This window comes from Bombus terrestris, chromosome 15 (genome assembly GCF_910591885.1).
Source record: "Bombus terrestris chromosome 15, iyBomTerr1.2, whole genome shotgun sequence".
Taxonomy (NCBI): Eukaryota; Metazoa; Arthropoda; class Insecta; order Hymenoptera; family Apidae; genus Bombus; species Bombus terrestris.
Genome location: NC_063283.1, coordinates 7192511 through 7214102, shown reverse-complemented (window position 1 = coordinate 7214102; position 21592 = coordinate 7192511). Strand labels below are relative to the sequence as shown.

At 34.6% G+C, this 21592-nt stretch overlaps 3 protein-coding genes and 1 long non-coding RNA gene across 25 annotated transcripts in view; 2 read left to right on the top strand and 2 right to left on the bottom strand.

Moving 5' to 3' along the window:
* Positions 1-1399: 1399 nt before the first annotated feature.
* On the top strand, positions 1400-8660 carry LOC100645813 (dentin sialophosphoprotein). Of its 15 annotated transcripts, none has more exons than XM_012317208.3 (11): positions 2564-2814; positions 2883-3033; positions 4075-4132; positions 4202-4411; positions 6022-6195; positions 6497-6655; positions 6823-7191; positions 7271-7477; positions 7624-7852; positions 7935-8007; positions 8080-8660. In XM_012317208.3, the coding sequence occupies exons 5-11, from the start codon at positions 6150-6152 to the stop codon at positions 8083-8085; spliced, it is 1089 nt and encodes a 362-aa protein (XP_012172598.2). In that variant the 5' UTR covers positions 2564-2814; positions 2883-3033; positions 4075-4132; positions 4202-4411; positions 6022-6149; the 3' UTR covers positions 8086-8660. The 15 variants fall into 15 exon arrangements, with proteins under 15 accessions (XP_012172613.2, XP_012172608.2, XP_012172598.2 ...); XM_012317211.3 differs by lacking the exons at positions 2564-2814; positions 2883-3033 and adding exons at positions 3040-3444; positions 3520-3672; XM_012317210.3 differs by lacking the exon at positions 2883-3033.
* A 139-nt stretch (positions 8661-8799) lies between these two features.
* Positions 8800-10267, bottom strand: LOC100645929 (CDGSH iron-sulfur domain-containing protein 2 homolog). Its single transcript, XM_003401376.4, has 4 exons — positions 10109-10267; positions 9840-9934; positions 9410-9526; positions 8800-9172 (listed from the first exon to the last, which is right to left on the bottom strand). Exons 1-4 carry the CDS (start codon positions 10203-10205, stop codon positions 9083-9085), a joined length of 399 nt encoding a protein of 132 aa, XP_003401424.1. The 5' UTR covers positions 10206-10267; the 3' UTR covers positions 8800-9082.
* Positions 10268-11045: 778 nt separating this feature from the next.
* Positions 11046-21592, top strand: part of LOC100646160 (PH and SEC7 domain-containing protein) — an 82807-nt gene continuing 72260 nt past the window's right edge. For all 8 annotated transcript variants that reach the window (XM_048412600.1, XM_048412602.1, XM_048412608.1 and 5 more), the window contains exon 1: positions 11046-11704. In XM_048412600.1, the coding sequence (XP_048268557.1) occupies positions 11570-11704 (135 nt within the window). In that variant the 5' untranslated portion in view covers positions 11046-11569. The remainder of the gene's footprint in view (positions 11705-21592) is intronic.
* Positions 13101-14092, bottom strand: LOC125386407. Its single transcript, XR_007226524.1, has 2 exons — positions 13914-14092; positions 13101-13425 (listed from the first exon to the last, which is right to left on the bottom strand). It is a non-coding gene; the product is annotated as an uncharacterized LOC125386407 (long non-coding RNA).

The window sequence follows — 21592 nt, the reverse complement described above, 5'->3', positions numbered from 1 at the left end:
GTCGTTGAGAGAGCACAAAGAAATTATTTAACAGGAAAGAAAGAAAAAAAGGAAGAAGGAGCAGAAGAAAATTATTCACGGCCAGGATACGGAATTCTAAAGAGAACCCATTGTAGGTATACGCGAGTACCTCGTGAGAATGCTTCTCGCCATTCACCTCTCCTCGCGTATATCGAATTACTCGCGTTGAAGGGTTTCGCGCTTTGCGGGGTTTTATCGACGGCAGGGTCAATCTATTTTTACGTGGAAGCTTATGTGTTCTTCGTTTTACCGTTTACAGACGGAGTATAAATCACGTTACGCGTAAGCATTTTCTTTATGCACGCTTCTTTACCTATGGAAATTTCACTTCTCACAGACAACTCCTTAACCATTATTTTCCGTTTACTGACGTATTAACACATCCTGCGCAAGAAATTCATCAACTGTTGCTATTTACAATCTCGATAATTAAATAAGAATTCGTTTATTAGTGAGTACGATTACATCAATATAAGAGCCAATGGCATACGACTGTCGCTCTAAACTTTTTTCTTGACCTCGAATTTTATGGTCAGCGTTATAGGAATGAATCTGATATTAATTACGCAAAAATATCAAAAATATTAAAAAAAATAAATAAATAAAATAACGAATTATCAAGCAGATTATTGATTTCTTTGAAGAATAAAGAACATTTGTCAATCACTGGAATCGAATATCTACAAAGCTATGCATTTTAATGAAGGTGTATGAGTTACTTGGTCCAAAGGTGTCGTTCCGGAATAACATATACGTATGTTTAACATACACGTCGTTAGTAACATATACGTCGAAGTTTAACATTTACCACAATACTAAAATGACTATGTTCAACTCAAAGCTGAACTTTACTTTTATCTTGCATTCTTGATTTTATCTGTCACATATAGTGGGATTAAAAAGGTATCATAGTTCAATGCAAGGAATCCTGTTCACGGAATCTTCAACGTTTGCAAATTTTGCTTAATTCTAATACATTTGTGTTTTAGATTCTTCAAATTACAATACTATATTATTATACAGATTATAATACTATAACATTTAATAATATGAAGCCACAAAACGTTTACCGTCTCATAAATATTTCTTCTTACTGTTACTCATAAAACAATCATACAATTTACTTATTTACTTCTCGAACACCCTATATATAACGCTGTGGAACTTCCAAGGTAGCAGCTATTTCACAGAACAATGCGGTTGTTTACTATAGATAATTTTCTAACTACACAGAACAGTGTGGAATCGGACTTTAAATTTTGATGATCCTCCTAGAGATAATTCGATATATACGTAACTACTTGAAATTACGTTGAATAGATCTACAAAATTAAGTTGGGAAAATGTACAATCCAGCAGAAGAAGAATTCAACAGCCCATGGATAAACGAAGAGAGAACATAAGCAGGTACGTATATAACGGCCTCGTGCCTTTCAAGTTTATTCGATGACGTATAAAATCCCACAGGGTAAAACGCCTGTGACGTACTCATGTATACACGCGTACGATTTCCTCTACTTAAGCTTGTTGTTACCGGTTTTTACAGTAGAATATCGATCAGATGCACATCGAGCAGTGAGAATTTCAGCATACATCAATGTATTCTGGGAATATTGCCAGGTAACGTATTGTAACGTGGATAAAGATCAACTTACGATTATCTTAATAGTCGGTATTCATTCAGGATTCAGATATTATGTAATGATAATTCTTGTTAACTCAACGGCGCCAAAAATTCGCAACCTCTCGAACGATACATGAAAATATTGCTTTATTTCCAACTTTGGCTGCTTGTTAGACTTAAGTAAGGGACTATGTAGGTCGCTATAACGAAGTCTGTATAACTGTAAGGTGTCTTTAGAATTCTTGAAATTCTTCCCTGACTACGTGAACATTGGTGAATATACTACATTTGAAGCAGAATTTTGTAATAGTATAATAGGGGCAGATCGAATCACGAAATATAAAACTATTTCGCAAGATGGGGATTGATGTTACTAAATATACCTGATTCTACAGAGTAGTCAAATTGCGTTTAACCGATAGAATTTGATAACTTGCGGTCGTATATAGATTTTATATGCATTTGCATCATCGATTTCATTAGACAAGTGTTTCGCTCAACTTCAAACAAAATAGTTCGTGTGCGTTGACACTCTTATATTTCTCTTATGTTCAAGCTACTTGTTTTAATCCGATTAACGTGCAGAACCGGTCACAACTCAAGACGATTTACTAAAAAATGGGCTAAAAAAAGAATCGTGAAAGATATCACTATTCCCAATACGAAATTCGTTCTCGAAGATCTCTGCCCGGAAATTTACTTCGGTAGTTTAAAGCGATTGCCTTATCTTCTAAGACACTGTTATACATTTATACAATTAACGACCTGATTAAATCAACTGATAAACAGCTACTAACAAATTACGTTGATGACTGTTTGTTTCTTCTTGGCTTCGTTTTACACATGCGGCGCGTTATTGTAGATTGTAGCCCTCTCTTTCGCCGTATGTCACTATTATACATATACCTCTCCAGTCGCGTAGAACGTGCAGTATGCTGTTGCTCTTAAGGGAAGGAACAACTCACGGTGCGCGGTTTAGTTTGATTCGAGTGGACATTTCAATTTGAAATTGTCTATGCGTTGGACAATATAGAAGTAGAATAGCAACGTGTGGCTCGATCGATGAAACAAGATGATGGAATAATCGAAAGTTCGCATACTGCGCGTCTATCCATTAAACATTCGTGTTCTATTATTAAAAACAAGATATAGCTCGAGTACGACTAAAGGTGATTATAGCAAAGATATTTCGATCGTGACCTAGCATAATGAAATTTCATTTGTACTTCATTAACAGTGTAAATGCAGTAACTAGTGTAATAGTGTAACTCCTAGTGACGAGTTACTCGACAAACGTCATTTGTTCTTCGAGTTCGTGAAAGTTTCTGTAGCAGTATTGGAATACAGATTTTACTTAAATGTGACCATACTCTTCATATAATAACGAGGTAACGATTGCGTCATTATCGGTAATCAACACGTCAAACGAGCGGTTTCCATTTTTTCAAAGAAAAAAGCCAACTCGTGTTACGGAAATGCACTCGTGATCGAGATTTTAGAAGTAGCGCGTAAAACGCAGTTGAGAGTTGAAAAGTGAACGGCGAGTGAAACAATTTGTGTACACACGAACATTTTCCCCATCTTACGAGGAACAACAATTAATTGTAATGCAATTACACGCGGAACGTTGTAATTGCGTGGTTTATCGGCCGAACCATAAGTTCGTGTGTGACGACAATTTTTCGAGTTTTACTGGCTGCCACTGTTTCCTGGTCTCTCTTCTAAATATATAGCAATTCTTTACCAAACGATTGCAAATAGAAAAAAAGTGGAACATTCTACTTTCACGTTCGACAAAGGTATGCACTTTTAGACCGTGTATTATACACCAAGAAATAGGTTAATTCGTCTATTGATTTTTTTTTATCGACCAGGATCTCGCGCGAATGTTTTCTCTATGATTTATCTTTATTGAAAACGGTGAAATGACTACGACAGTCCTCTCGCTGAAACGTGGCGTATTAAAATGCGCGTTTAGAAGTTCCGTTCTGTGGACTCATTCATTTAACACATACAGATAAAAAGTGGTACGTTAATTAGGCATCATTATTATCGATATTGTCGTCAAAAAATTCCGTATATAATTATGATAATCTCTTGTCTTTTTTATAATTTCCTATATCGCCTGTGTGAAACGCCCTACATTTTAATTACATTTAAGTAAAAAGTTGGTCAAAAATTAAACAAGTAATGAATACTTTCATTCCTTCGAAATTACTTTTCCAAGTACTGTTTATCTTTCCTTAATGAATTCCTAATAATTTAAAAAAATAAATATAACGTTTTCTTGCATATCATTTTGCGGCAATGGCAATAAACATACACATATATATTATAATCATACGAGTCTCTTTCTAACCGACTAACAAATACTAATTCAAAAGAGGACATAACTAGTGAAATATTAATTGTATATTTTCATCTTTCAGAATAGTCAGATACCTGCAAATCATTAGAACAATATTTTCTACTTTCTTTTTGAAGCATGTAAGGCGTATAATAGCACATGAATGTTAGCGACGCCAGAAGAAGAGATTTATATAACTTTTTTCACAGGCGAATTCGTGAGAATCCGGTACACGGTCATTCTTGGATTTCCATAGCGATTGTGCCCGAAATTAGGAACGATTTCTGTGAAAAAATGCCTCTTCACTCTTACCATAGTAATATGTTCACACCATAAAAGAAAATTCAAAGTGATAAATTCTTGTGTTTTGAACGTTTTCCAACTTCCATGTTTGAATGGCATCACAAGGATATTTTTATGTACGTAAACAAGTTCTTTATAACAGTTTCTTCTCGCCTTAATACAACGAGTATAAAAAGTAGATCGTATAATACGGAATAATATATGAAAGTAAACTTAACCGGGATTCGTCGACACATTCACAGTGATGTAAATGATCTGGTGTCGTTTCATAACATTCTAATTTGATTTTCTGAGAATTTGGTTATCTGAGAAATGAAGTACACAAAGATATTCGACTTCTATACGAAACATTTTGAAATTTCATTAACATTGTTATGAGATTCGATTATCATCGTAACATTGGCAAAGCTTGAAACAAACCTAAGAATATATACAAAAATTACACAATATTTAATGCTAGTGTATATTTTGCAGAGATCACAAAAGTATTTAAACAGTAAATTATCCATCATATTAATGAACCTCGATATTCAATATAAAATGCAGGGTAATATATATTTAAACAATTTTTACGTTTTAGTTCTCGACTTGAGATCTTATAGGCGATGAATATTGTAAACTATTGTATTGTAAACTATGGAGACTATGTAAATTATGTAGCAAATATAGATATAAATACTAATTGATACTTCGATGTAGGTATACTTGTGGATAGCATGACATTTTTAAAACGAGGTTCAAGGAGAAAAAACAATTTAGTTCAAACAGGTTAAATCGCTCAATTGATACAGTAGTTATCTGACAAACGGAAGCTGATACAGTCGAACTCATCTCTATTATCTACATACATCTTATTATTCGAATCTTTTCATTTATTCTTTTCAAAAGTACAATTTCCGTAAATACAGGCTTGTCTCTCTCGCATTACTTTGAATTGCGAAATTATACGCAATCAGAGTCTATTCAAATTTATAAATGATATTGATTTATAAATATATAATTAGAATTTCATAGAAAACTGGGTAATAATTTAAACTTCACTAAATTGAGAAAATCATCTTTAAATTGGAAATGTGGTCCAACAAAATACCATCGATAGAATTTTATTTCGATAAACACTTATACACATTTCTATTATCAGTAGGAACTATCGCGATTTACTAAGCCAAAGACAAATGGAATAGCGAATGTAAGAATATAAGATAAATATATTATTTGTTATTGCATATTAAAAAGTTATTCTTTTTAAGTAAATTTTAGTATTATTATTTGGTTATTTTAATAAGGCTTAAAGCCTAATACAGTCTCTGTTATTAACGTACATATTTCATATAATTATAGTAAAATGTACCAAAATATAACACGATATGTAATACATTATAGAATAACATAACATAATATAATATAGCACACGCACAATATTATCGAACAGGAAAAAATATCCTGTTATGAGTGTGTTAGAAATACACATATTTCAAGTCTTTTTGTGCAATCTCTATTTGTTTGTAATGCATTCAATAAAAAAATATAAAAGATAATTATTCACCTATCCTCTTAATTATACAATTAAATTAATTAACACATTAGTGCTATTAATAATTGCATTAAAATGGTGATATAATAATAAAAAATGTATTTGTTTGCCTAGTTTATCTAAGATAACAGATAAAACGTATAATAGGAGGAGGTGGAGAAAATTGATAATTGCGATTAATCTTGATTTCAGGTTCGATCCCACAACGCGGATTAGCGCTCGGAGAACGATAAGCTGTGCCAGAGACGACAAAGTGCGTGCAAAAGTGCAACAGTCTTCGAATTCAAGGCGTAAACATAAATAGGCAGAACGGAAAAAAGATGCTTCAATTGCGGGTGATCGTTGTTCTGCTGGTTCCGATGTGCGGTAAGATAAAAGTGTAGCGATATTTCTATGTCGAGTGAAATTTTCATAAATTTTCTTAAACGTGATACTTCAATTGTAGATAGTATATCTTTAGAATTTCAAACAACCAGGCTAACTATAGATTTGTCAAAATATACAAGCTCTCCCTTTACTTCTCAATATATTTTTGAAATTTTACGAAATAGAGACAGTTCCACGTAAGGTGTTCGCCACGATGTGATGTATATTTACAAGCTGTTAATATTTTTCGCATTCGTATTGTTTGCATCGATAGCGTTAAAAATTGTTGTTTTATAAATAGTTTCGTTGTCAGTTGGCAGAGCCTCTTCACTGTATGCAAGCAGAGAAGAACATCTAAGCAAAGTGGACATCGGAAACCTGAAGGAACCGACCGATATTTTGAGTAATAGCAGTAGCAAAGCGACCACCTCATCGATAAAGGCGGCAGAAGATAATACGGGTGAGTAGAATGAATTTTCTTAACGATTGAATTCTTTGTGTTTGCATCAACCCGGTTGAACACTTAAAATGCATGCTGTCAATATTCTTTCTGCATAATTTACGCTTAATGATAGGACAAATTATTACCGTGAGAATGTACTGAATGTCTTATTGTTTTTTTTTTAGGTATAAAAACAGCGAACGAAACCAGTAATTCTACATTAACTAATACAGCTAATGCGACTGTAAATACGCCGGTAGAAAAAACAATTGACGAGAAGAAGGAAGATAATGAGAAGCTAAATAATAGCAAGCAAAATAATGAGAAGCTAAATAGTGACAAGCAAAATAGTGAAAAGCTAAATAATGAAGAGCAAAGTAGTGAGAAGCTAAATAAAGAACAGGTAAATAACAAAACGCGAAGTAACGAGAAGCAAAATAGTGAAGAGCAAAATGATAAAAAAGAAAACTGTACTTCTACGAAAGAAGCAGAGGACATGCTTTACTGTAATAAGCATCCACGGGATGATGATGGTGATTCGTTAAATGCTACAGGTATATATTACATAAAATTTGAATAAAAAGTGGAAGTTATATAAAAATGGACTACATTACATCCATATTCCTTTTAAAGAATCCACGATAACTAATACGACTACTGCGAATAATAAGACTGGATCCACTACGGAGCCTCAGGTATCGGAAGTTATACCTCATGAGAAAGAAAAAGGTGACGCGAAAGACGGGGAAATCAATGGAAATAATACGCAGAGTACAACTGAAGTACATTACGCTATTGTACCTTCTGACACAAATCACACTATCAATACCAATAATTCTGGTACAAAAATATATTTTAATATAATTTCTTATACAAATTCAAATTCTATAAAAATAACTCAGTCACGTATTATTACATACTTGAAAGCTTATTGCATGTTTTAAGCTCGATGAGTTTTACGTAGCATAAATGTCATTGTATCGTAGATATTCTGAATTCGACGGATTCGAAAGATAGTACTAATACTACTGAAACATCGCATGAAGTAAATAAGATTGAGGGTATAAATTCTGAAGTTATTGAGGCTGTGAAATCTGATCAGAGTAACAGTAAACATATGTCTTCGGGAATCATAGCACTAGTTACTGCGATCAGTTTTGCTGTAGTAATTGCATTGGCATATATTGGAATGATCGTTTGGAGGCGGTACATCGAGTAAGTATTAAATTTATTATAATTTTTTTTATTTATGTATATGAAGTAATAAATTAATTTATTCCATATTTTTGTATTTTAGATATAGATATGGACACCGGGAGTTACTTGTTAATGAACTAGAATTTGATACTAACGATTTGCGTCATTTTGAGGTGAGCGTATAATTGATTATATTCAAATTAATATTTAATTAAATCATAATAATTTAATTTTACACATTATAGCTGTGATTTCAACGAAAGTAGTAATCTGCAGGGAAGAAAAACCGAATGATTCACAGCTAAGGCTGATATTATGTAAATATTGAAGATTCATTGATCTGTGATACTAAGGACATGCATTGTGCCTGACAGTCAAGACACCAAATATATTTGGATAATATTATACAGTTCTTGGGATGTAATTGTTTTATATACGCTATGTATACAATCCATCTTTTTCAACACGTTGATTGTTTTTTCCTTCTCCTGTAGAAATTAGAAATAGCGTTACTGTGCTATCATGTATATTTTTCTGGTGATAATGCGATGCGCAGATCGTTGAATAAATGACGTAGCATTTTAAGTATCAACTAAATGTCTTACAAATAGTTGAGGGTGCTAGAATATCTGTCAGTTTTCTTTGATATTACTGTAACGATATTCTCTCTTGTTTTGTAGTATTTGGAACCATTGAAAAATGTATACTATAAACGAAACTTTTGTAATGTAATATTATCTTCGTTTTCCACCTGTTTTTGTAATATGTGCGACGAACATGTAAATAATTTTAGTTAAATAAATAAATTGGTGGAATATTTTTTTTACCAATGTATTTTTATTTTTGAAAAAAGAGTTCAGTTAACACCTTCTCAGGTAATTGCCACAAATCTTCGTAAAAATTATGTACATAAAAAGATTTATAATTTTACATACTCTAACTTACATAGTTAGTGACAAAACGAATTTTGATAACAATATATTTATTTATAAATTCGACAAATCACAATCCCAAAAAATAGTTACAGTGTACAATAGTTACAAGTGGCAAATGACAATACATATAATATTTTACATCCTGTGCTTAATGTTGTTTTTTTATTCATTTAAATATTTATCTACACTAATTATTTGTGACATGTTCATATGATTCTACATTATTCATTATAGGAATTTTTTGTTTTTGTTTATTAGCAGCTTTATAAAGAAGAAGTACATACAGTAACTTTTATGTGCCAATAAGTTTACATTAATCTTTGTTTCTTGTAATTACAAGAGGACCCACATTATCATTCGTTTCCTGATTATGACTTCCATGAGTGCCATCACAATATGGCCACTAAAATAGAAAAATTTTTAATGTAAATATCAATATTATTCATATTTTTATGTATTTGTCAATATTAATATCTCTTATGCATATGGTTAGCATACAAACAAATGACATAATTGTATAATATATGTTTATGTAACTCACAAAGTTATTCATAGATACCCTTAATGTATGTCACTTATGAATAGGATCCAGAATCTTAACAGCAAAGCAGCGAAGTAGATAAAAAGATAGAAAACTTACATTCTTAGATCTCCAACAACGGCAAAATGCAGCTTTCTCAGTGATATCTTCTATATCAACTGTGTCTACCACTTTATTTACATCCTTCTTTATATTGGGATTCACAAGCCCACATAGCTATAATCATAATTAATACAAATTACAGATGAGTAGATTGTATAACATGCTAATTAATTGGTACAGTGAGTATATTACTGAGTACAATGAGTACTTTAATACATATATTTCATAAATACAAATGTATGAATTCAAATAAAAAATAGTATATAATACTGATTTTTAGGCAAGTTTAGATTAAAGGTACAATTATAAATATGAAGTAATATCGTTATATAATCAAGAAAGGAAAGGCGAAATATAACGTAACATACTATCTTAATGCCCTTGATGTATTGAAAGATAAATACAATATATTGCATAGATTACTTACTGGTTCTCTAGCCTTTGGACAAAATGCTTTGTATGACATATAACCGATACCCGCTAATAACGCAGTTGGTGGGACTAAGGAAATCCAATCACGTACTAAATGAAAATAAAAAAGTTTCATATATTCATACTATTCGCAGAACTATTGGATAGAATGTGGCACAGTAGTGATTTGCAATGTCACGTTCAAAAACTTCATTTCTTAAAGGTACTTAACATGATTCTGTTAGATCACTAAACATATAGTAAATATGTTATTTAATTTCTTACTTCCAAGTCGAAACCATCCTCCTATAGTATCCGGAATAGGCAATCCAGCTAAATAATTTGGAAGAGATTCTTTGACGAGATGTGCTAGTGGATACATGATTGCTATCACTACTACGCTAATCAAGCTGCGATTTCAAACGTGAACTAGTTGCGTTGCATATTCGATTATTTTTCCATACCACAAAGCGAAATATATAAGTTAAGACCAACTTTATATATATTCATAAAATATAATTTTAAACATGAGAATCAATAAATATATTTTACTCTTCGAACATTTTATACTTGTTATAAATCCGTTACAATGTTAAATAAAATATTATTGCTCATGCATTATTTGAATTTGACACTTGAAAACATTTTAGTTTTTAAAACTTCTAATAAATTATTGCTTGTATGTATTGTTTAAAAATTTGAAGCCCTATTTCGAGTAGTTATATTAATGATATCGTTCTAGTTAAGTAAAATAATTTTATTTGATAATCATGACTGAGTAATAGTTTTGTTGGATAGGAACGTTTTAATAATAGTTTACTAAATATAAATACCAATTTTTTAAATATATTAATTTTTTTAGTAAAATGACTACACTTACTTCATTTAAATTGCGACATATATGTATATGTATATGTAGCACACAATGCTCAATACTCGAAATCGCAAATTGCAATATCGTAACGTACGCAATTTTTTAAACTCCTGAAAATTGTACGATTCATTAAAACCACAATAAAATATACAAATATATATATTTTTTACATATAATTTTTAAAGTTGCATATAATATACATATGTAATGTAATTTGCAATCGCATTGTTGCCGGTAGATTTTTACTAACGTAGTGTGAGAGGTGAAGGACCGGTGGGGTCTGTAAGATGCCTTGTAGGTGGCGCCATCCAGTCGCGAGGCGTTCGCCGGGCAGGGTGGAGGTGGCTGCGTCGTCCGCAAGGATACGTGGTCGGTTGCCGCGACGCCGCCGCGGTTCGCGCAGGCACAGGTACGAAGTGCGCGCGTTTTCGAGGCGGGTATCAGTGAAAAGCGCAGGAGTGGCGTTTCTACGTGTCTGTTCCGATATCGCTGGCTGCGGTCCATCGTTGACGGTGCATATCGGGTAGTAGGAGGCTCGTGTCATCGGTGACGGAAAGAGAGGAAAGAACCAAGGAGAAGGAAGAGGGAAGGAAAGAGATAGAGAGCGCGGCGCGGTTCTATCGCGCGGTGCAGTGCGAAAAGTGTTCGCGAAGGGGGCCCTTGCTTCCTGGTCCGTGTGTGGGTGTTCGTGCGTGTGCCAAGAGAGCGAGAGCACGTAAGGAACGTTAAACGTAGAGTGACACACGGTGGTTGACAAAGAGAGAGAGGAGAAAGACGAGATAAACACGGGTCGTCGGATAATCCTTGTGTACGGTGTGCGGGTTTCGTGAAGGTGCGTCAAATGACAGTGAGGTGATCAATGTGCTCGAAACATGGCTGAGGAGCTGGTGGTCACCCTGAACCGCGGCGACTCGTCCGGATTCGGGTTCTCGCTCCTCGGTACCGCGGGTTTGCCGCACGTCATCTACGACATCGTTGAGAATTCGCCGGCAGCTAAGAGCGGCAAGGTAAGTACTACTTACTGGCTTCGATCGTATTTTCATATATATCTAACATATTCCTGTGGTATTGTCTGTATTGGTTTGGTACCACATAGTCAAAGAGAGTGAGAGAGAGGGAGAGAGAGAGAAGTTCGAGGGCAGTCAAAGGTGCACGTTACGAGAAAGAGCAACCCCAGTTTCTATACGCGTATAGTGTATATGCATCTAACGCTGTGTATACGTTACGCATTCGTCCGAGAATCCTACGAACGCGAAGGGCCTCAAAATAACGCCCGGTGTATATCGACCCGTGTTATTATCGCGAGCACCCTCTGTCGCCCTGTCTGTTTCTTGACCTCTGATTATTTTTTATTCTCACGCTTTTGCGAGTCGTGCTTCCTAGTGCTTCTTCTACTGGTATGTATACAGTAGTGCTTCTTTAACTGGTCACGAACCGGGAGCTCATCCGGTCAGCTATCGAGGAAGGTATATTCTTAGGAAATTTCAAATATCTGTGTTTCCCAATAAGTACTAATATGATATGGATGACTGACACATTTGTTTATTTTACATATGTACACTGGTGACGCGTTAATTCACCTGTTTCTTGGAATTTATTTTATGGAATGTTTCTGACGTTACGTGTGTAATTATATATATATATATATATATATAATTTAAAATAAACAGATGTTTCAGATATGCATATCTCGATTGTATTCAGAAGAAACGAAGACACTGTAAACTACCTGGAAATATATTTTTCTGAGTAGGTACTTTCCCAAATAAGGTACTGGAAACTGTGGTCAGTTAATGAGGTACCGCTGTAATACCAGAAGTGTCTAGAATAATTAAAAAGGACGGTTGAAAAAATGTATGGGGATGGCAATTGTCAGTTATCGAAGCAAAATCCCGACCAGTTAACAGGGCAATATTGTACACCCGTCTTAACGTCGACGGTACGGGGATGCTGATTGGCTGGGTGGGATCGGTTTAACGGCCACATTCCAGCCTGTCGGTCGGTCTCTCTGTCCGTGTGCTCTCTCTCCTTTCCTTTTTCCCTCTCTCTATATCTGTCTCTCTCTTTCTTTTTCTCTTTCCTGTTTCCTGGGGAACGTATCCCTTCCCGACGATCATACGGATCGGAAAATTTGAATCAAAAGAGACGGGGACCCTTTGTGCGTCCCAACGTTCCTTACGTTTACGTTAGACCAGTCGCATTTTCTCCATTCCTCGTATCCTCATTGAAATGTTTTCAACGCAGCCATGTTTATATAGGAGCTAGAAACTATTTTGTTTTATAGTAACAGTAAGCCAATTTATGGCATTTTGCTTTATTATCGATTATGTTGACTCGAGGTAACTTCTTTTTAAAACTGAATAAATTTTAAAATACATACCACAATAATTTTTCATACTTTCATAGTTGAAAGAAGCGTATTTATTTTTTATAAATTACAAGTACAAGTACAATTGCATAATAAAATAATATATGCTAGATTAATTTTTACGAAGCAAGTGATTGTACGCAATGGATTGACTATAGGTCACCGTTCCATAGTTCACGCAAGCGCGTTGTTACGCGACCGCCAATTTTTTCCATGGTACCTCGTAATTTTGCAAATTGAACTCACTCGCTCTTTCTTTCTCCTTTTCTACTTCCACTTCCCCCGGTGTTTCCCAGTTCTAGCGCAGAATAGATCGATTGCTTTGACGGAACTGGTTTCCGATATCGGCGATACTGGCCACTGTGAAAGATACGAATTTCGAGTAGCAGATGCAAAATAGATTAACCCTCGTCACGTAGACCAGTTTAGATCGAGTTCGTAAAAATCGTAATCCGAGTTTGGCGCAGACGAGCTGTTGGAAACCTAACCGTTATTAATTATGGCGCATCTTGTTTCAATTATCCAATAGATTAATATAAAACACTTTTAACGATTGAATCGTGGAAACAAGGTTTTGCGAGAGCCGTAAGAAATAGGAATTCATAATAGATATGATTCAATAAGCATTTGCGTAATTGCTATGAATGCAGTACACAATAGTCCTTTATCAAATCTTTTACAACGTAGATAGTCGATATGTAACATATATGTGTGGTACATGAGTCATGAAGAGGCTGATAAGCAGGCTGATTTTTATACATTTATCAGAAATTTGGAAGTGGAAAAATGCATGTAATGGATAATGATATGTAGAAATATATATAAAACATCCAAAACAGAGTATTTACCGTAATATCTCGTAGATGAAACAAATTTCTGTTTAAATTCCATTTCTTCAGTTATGTACGTAAAGATATAAAGTACATAGTAAAATATGTATAAAGTATTCAATAGTACGTTCAATAGTCGTTTGCTTAGATATGTTTATAGGTTAGTTTCGTATAGACATATATACGTGTGTTTGAAACGTGCCACATCCAAGCAATCAAAGCGAGTGTCTCAAAAAACTGTGGGATGCGCATGCGCGTGACTTTTTGTATTCTGCATAACTGTCATTCGCGAGAAGAATGCGTGTAACAAAGGAGCGGCCAGTCATTACGCGTGATTGGAATGTGTCATTGTATGCACTGCCCCTTTTTCCCTTCTTTCTCCACTTTTGTTTTTCGAATTCTTAAGGTCCCATTAAACAAAGTGGTGTAATTGGAAATGTATACTAACGTGTTTCCGTACTTGTATGATTACTTTCATTCTGTGGGGAGATACATAATCTTCAAACATCTTATTCTAACCTACGTGCTTTATGATCACTGATATTGGAAATCTTTGTTAGTGGTGTTGAAGTATGATAGTTTGCTTTATAATTAATGCATAATTGAAGGTAGGTTCCATTTGTTTTCTTTAAATTGACTCAATACTAAAAGAAACCAAAATCTAGTAACAAGATCTAGTAACAAATTGGAAAATTGTACTGTTTCCACAAATACTATTGCTCGTAGCCCTTTACAGAGGAATAATATCTTTATGTATTTAGAATGATAGTAAATTATTTTCAATATCGAAAATTTATTCTTCCGCGATGTTTTTGAAGATGAAGAAGAACTAAAATAAGTGAGAAAATTATACAGCTATAGAACTTGTTCATAGAATAGACATTTTCATAGACGTAAACTATTAGCAGCACAAAGTACGGATTACTCGATATGATTTATCGATACAAGACCACTGCGAGATAAAAACTCGATACATGTTCGTCGTTTTGCAGAATTATCCCTTAACACCCCTTCGTATTGGCATTTTCACAGCGAAGCGTTCGAGATACGCTATCGAGACTGGATTTATTCCATTGATGGAGGTTAGCGAGAGTGCAAAGACGAAACCCGGCGAACTGGATTATTTCTTTTTAATTAATATGGCAGTGCCGTGGGCCTCGAAAGCAGGTTAGACCACTATATATCGGTAGCCACTCTAGATTCATTGTTCGACCGGTACAAAGAGCTCGTAATACATTTTGCATTGTTGGGTGGTCGGATTTTTCAAATTGTTTTTTTCTTCACCGCGAGGGTGCTGGAATCGGTATCGAAACAAGGTAGAATGGCTGCCATTTAACGAGTCATTGGGAAATTTCACGCGTAATAAATGCCTTTTGCGTCGCTTATTTTAACTCGTAATTACTCGACGAACATATAGCTGTATTAAATTTGCTATTTACAAAATATATAAATAGTAAAATAATATTGGAATCCTAAACGTTAGAACGGTATTGAAATATCAGATATTTAAAGATCCTTGCGTATCGATTATAGAGGGAGTAAATATCAAGCATCAAGTAAGTAAGTAATTGAGTAATAAAATAAAGAAACTATGTACCTATATATATATGTATATACAGTAAAGATTTTGGAATATTGAATATTACAAAAAATATTTAGAAAATGGTTCTAAATATAAAGAAATAATCGCGATGTAAAATTATAATCATAATTTACAATTGTAAGTATAGATATGAAGAGAAATATATTAAGATGTAATAATTATTAAGATTTCCTGTTTCAATAATACGTCTTAATCAATTAATTCTGCCGAAGTTGTAGTTGTGTAATGGTTAACTAATATCGTATTGTAGTAAGGTACGAAGGATATGTGAAGCACGAATTGCAGTAATACCTTCCTAAAAGCTCCCATTTAACGAAACGAGAATATGGGCTGCACTATGGGCTACATAGTAATTCCATTCAACAGCGTAATTGTTCAAGTATTCGCAACTCTTATCAACCTGTACAAAAACCACATGTATTCGTTCATGAAACGCATTAACAAACTTCACGTTATCACAAGCCATTTCCAGGTATCTGTACAGGCATAATTCTTCCCACTGTTTTCGATCCTCGCCCCTGATCACCTTTTCCTCTGTTCTGACTGCGAAATTAATTTCGGCCGATCCGTTCTGGGTAATTAAACAGTGTATAAAAATGTGTGCACAAGATAAGAGACACGCAATGGTATTCTCGAACATTGTTGCAAAGAAACAGATGCGAACCAGCGAGCATGATTACGTGCTTTCATTCGTTAATTCGTGGAACAGTTTCTTTTTCTCTTTGTGGCGATAATTTCTTGATTAGCGAACCTAACCCTTTTAGTAGGTAAACCTTTAGGCGGCGTTGCTTGTGCAGCCATTATACCTACGGTACGATACATCTCAGCGATAAAGCTGGTATAATATTTTACGAGGACTAGAGAAACACGATAAGTCATATTTTCCGTTTTTCATGGAGCAGGCCATTTTTGAGATAAAAAGAATAATATTTTATGAGGACCAGAGACGCACGTTAAGTTATATTTTTTGTTTCTCATAGACGATATATTTCACAATGTGTTTTTATTTAGTTTTACCGTTAAATATACATCTTTACCACTCTCATTAAAGGACGATCGAATTTCGAAAGGATTAAACTCGATATTAATCTGGATATACTCCCTCTATTTTTTAAGTACTTTTCGCGTTTTTAATCGAGCAGATTGACAGAGATTAAAGAAAACAGGAACTTGGACGTTAACTTTGATTCGTTTCGCGTATGGACCACTGGTATTTGTACAAATAACAAAATCTCCGTCACTGATAGTGGCCGTTTGGATGCAAGACATCGATTACTTATACATTTTTATTCGAACTCCATTTATTAGATAGAAATTTTAATTAATTTCAGATTAGACGAACTCCAACCGACTGAATGAACTTATCCGAACATGAATTCCTCCCGCGTGAATGAAAAACTACAATTAACGGAGTGAATCCATACAAACATTATATCAACTGTTTACCTTCCGTGAAATTCAGATAAACGAAGGTTCGCTTTACACCTACATGGGTCTTTCGTGCAGTCGGAAAGGTTGATACGTATAATTTGCTGTCCGAACATTATGCAACGGCGTTGCGTGATGACACGACAGAAGAAGTTGAAGTTTCTTGACGGAGGCGCACGCGAGCTCAACAATTAGCCCGACGCGCGTACACGTCGTCGAATTTCTCGAATTTATCGATCGATCGCCTTGATAGCTGCAAGACGAATGATCCTCTCTCGCTTTCCGTAATTACTGCTCTTGAGACTGATACGATGCCTCTGTAATCTTGTAGATCGGAATAACGATCGGTGTTCGGCCAGGCAAGTTTTGAATACATATTGTAGCGTGTGTATGTGGTAATTTGCGGACCACGTTCAATTCTTAGCGGTTAAATGGGAGATGAGATTGTGCTTGGTATAAATTTCGCCTAACTATTAATTCGCAGCTGCGAAATATTTCGAAGTTTACCACCTAAGTATTTTCTACCTTAACTCGACGAAACGAAGTTCGTTTAGAGCGGAACAGGTGACGACTAAAGTTACTTAAATCTTGAAATATTTGCAAATCAATTCAGTTCGATATCTATATGCATAAATCTCATCGATTGTCTTGGGAACATAGAAGTTTTTAAATATTGAAAATTCAATTGTCTCGAAATATTGAAATCTGCAAATATTCGATGCACGATTCAAAACAACAAGATCTTTTTAGATGTTAGAGGATTCTAAGCTATTTTTAATTACCTTAAAAATATTGAACTCTCCAAAGCTCCGATATTCTTCGATCAAAAATACATCTAAAATCGCTTGTTATAAAATCTTTCTTGTCTCTTCGTACCGTCTTGTAGCAATAACATTATCGCCAATAATATTATTGGTATTATTGCATGATCCAGTAATACGTTGATTTATGGGAAGGAATATGCCGGGTCATGGGTCGATTTCAAACCCTTTCTATTAGATACAGATGTTGCGGCAGACAACCGGCAAAATCGAATCTGAGACGGCGCGCTATTTATCCGCAGCTTCTGCAATATCGGATCGACGTTACGATCGATACTATCTCATAGCGCGCACCTATCTGACGTATTAATTTCCGCAAAATTTCCACCTGGTAATTCGATCTAAATCGATCACGATCGAAAGTGGAACGTTGCGTGCACCTACTCGTGTCAAGGTGCTACCTTTACGGTGCTACGATTACGATACAAACCACGATACAGCCAGGTCATAAAAATTCGTCACTAATCAAATCACTATATTTCGTGGAAGAGATATAGTCAGGTTACATGATTACGTAATTGTAGTAGTGAAATAGAAATTCACATTCCTTTCGGAGATAAGTGATCCGTATTTAAAAGGCGAAAAATAGAAACTCCAGTCAACGATGTACGATATTTATTATTATATTATTATTATTATTATTATTCTATACAATAATATTATTATATATTATATTTGAATTAAATATTTATACAATGTTGTATACGTGAGTCGTTCAGGAGCCACGCTGCTCAATTTTGTAAGTAGAAAAATACAAATAAAATGGGGAATATCTGTGGATTTGGATATTTTAGAACAATTAAATTGAATATTTAATATTGATATATTTTTTAAAAATTTAATTCTTACGGTTCTTTTTTCTTCTTGAGGAACTATTAAATCATTTCTTGAGGAATCATTAAATTCTTATGGAAGTACATAAAGCACTCGTTTTTATGAATTAATTAATCGAGAAAATTATAAAATGTCGTGTATGAGATTCGATATCATTATCGTATAACGTTGAACTGAAATTAAGTCCATCATAACGAGATATCGAAGCATCCTGAACGATCGAAAAGCTTTAAACCGATAGCAATACGTACAGTCACGATAATTCGTTCCACGTTTAATATGTTTCGGTGATGAATTGATTATTCCTCGATTAATTCGTATCATGTTAATGGACATCGATCGATTTTCCATGTTATCCGTTCCAGTACGATTCTTCATCCTTGACATTTGAATACATCGATCCTCTGCTGCGCCAGTGTCATCGTCATTGCTCTAAATCCATTTACTCCAAACGAGATACCAGCGTGTAATCGTACACTGTGCGATTAATTATGAAACTTAACGAGGAGCCCCGTTATCGCGGAATTAAGAAATCATGGATTTCATTAGTATGCGAGCGCCGTTGGGAGACGCGACTCGAATGGGAAAAGTGGTATTTCCTTTGGGTGAAAACTGTTAATTAACAAATGGAGTTTCACACTTCATTGATAGTACGATTTATGGATACTATGAGTGATATTGTATTTATGTTATATACGTTATACGTATTATAAAATTACGGTATATGAATGATACTCTTTTATAGGGAAATTATAGAAACTCATGCTATATAGGAAATTTCTGTTTATACGTGGAAAGTATCGTGGTATTGAAATGTTAATGCTTTTCGATGCTAGACGGACAATTTTTCAGATACTGACCAAAATTTTGTTTTCAAGGGAATTGATTTGCAATGAAAATTTGTTCACTATTGATCCTGAAATATTCTGCTAATTTTGAACGATTATTTTAACCTTCTCGAAAGATAGAAATACTTGTTCGCTAAATTAAGAAAAGAATATTTAAGAATAGAATATTTTGAACCGAGAATAGAGTACTAGCTTCTTACTTACAACTTGTGATTATTGTGGCGCATTACGATCTTCCACGTGGCTTGTTATTGTACAGGTGAATATAGTGCGTATAACGTTTGGTTTCACGTCATTTCAAAATATACATCGAGCTCGTGTTCTATCGAGTCGATAAAGACGAAGCTAGGAATTTCCGATGCTAGAAGAACTGGTGTTTTATTCGATAAATCTGCCATTCGAAATCGACGAAAGCTACTTGACTTGGTAAAACGTTTCTTCTATTGTCTTTTATAAAAGTCGTTTATTGGAAATTCTCATGTTGACTCGTTTCTCGAGATTTCAGTGAGATGTAAAGGAATCAAGAGTTCGATAGGATTATCTTTTTTAAACAATTTGATAATATTTTCTAAAGTTGTATAATTTTATATTACATTTTCCTTCGTCGTCTTTACGCTTGTTTATATAATCTCATTGGTGGATATACAGTATATCAGACATATTTTTAGTAGGACTAATTGTTCTCGTTGCTGGTTGAGATTGATTTGTTAAAACAGAGTCTTATCTAACAGTCGTCAGTAACGATAATCAGAGCAATCAGAGTAGTGGAATAGTTCACTTTGGTTAACAACGTATGTTAACCCTCTGCACCTTCAGCTTCAGCATAGATTAACTCGTGAATCATTACTTAAGAATTAGTAATTAACAATAATTATATTACTCTGAAAGTATATCGGAATATAGGAGTGAAGTCGTAGAACTTGATCAACAAACACAGATTATAGCGGTATTCGTTTGATGTTGCGATTACCTTGGAAAACTCTAGCTAGATCAAAACACGCTCTTAGATACAAGCAGGTGTATCTTTCGCACAAGCAATTTTCAAAATTTCAATTTTCAAAGTTGACATATAGAGAAACTTGATTTCTGTGTGTCAAAATAATCAGGATCACAGTGAAACTATACGAGAACTCTTTTCACATCGCAACATCCATTTTCCACTTATTCATAAGCAATATTGAAAAAAGCATTCGTATAGTATCCATCCGCAGCCAAAAACAAACAAAAGAGAAAAAGCGAGGAACGGAAAGAGAAAAGAATCGGCCAGCTTTTACTATCCGAATAATTGAAATTCCAAAGAATAACTTCATATTTCATATACGCATGGCAATATTCGCAGGAACCCAGAAACACACTTTCACGCGAGAAATGGATTCTGGATTGTTTCCTGTGTTAGGAAAAAATGCGATTCCAGCGAGCGTTTCCAAGGGCGTTTCTCGCGCGCTCGCTCTCGATCGCGCGTGCATGCACGCGCGAGAATGCTAGGATTTGCCCGGTGCGTTTTAATTGGTTCTCGTAAGTTGCGTTTCACTGGCACGGATAGTCGACGTGCCACGCGCTCGTTTCTTCTTTTCTCCTCCCCGTCTCGTTAGCTTTTCCCTCTTCGTGACCAAGTTCTCTCCACCGCCACCGTTTCCCGATTCCGTGCTTCCTCTCTCGTGTGTCCGCTTTACGAAAAAAACAGGTCAACGACCCGACGCCGCATGAGTATTGTTGCCTCGCGACGTCGCGAAACGGACCGCCAACAAGAACAACTTCGAAATCGTTGCTGCTGCGACGATAATCGTACGATTATTTTAAGGGATGATTTCGGAAGATACGGGTTAGAAACTGTAATATATATACAGTCTACGTTTCAGAGTCGGTAATATTTTCATTTAGATAGAACTGAAAGATGCTTGCAGTGGAATGTGAGCGTCCTAGAAGCTAAACTGATTAACTTTACTTCTTACAAGTATCTTAATTGCGTTATCTATATGCGTGATTGATAATCAATTCTCAAGAAACAAATAGATTATATGTTAGATATATAGGTATTTCTATCAGTTCGTTTGTATAAGAAGATAGCACAAATGGAATATAAATAGTACTATTATTGAATTTATATTGTTGTATGATTTACTGGAAAGCCCAACTCTTTATGTAGTAAGAATAACAGGCTTA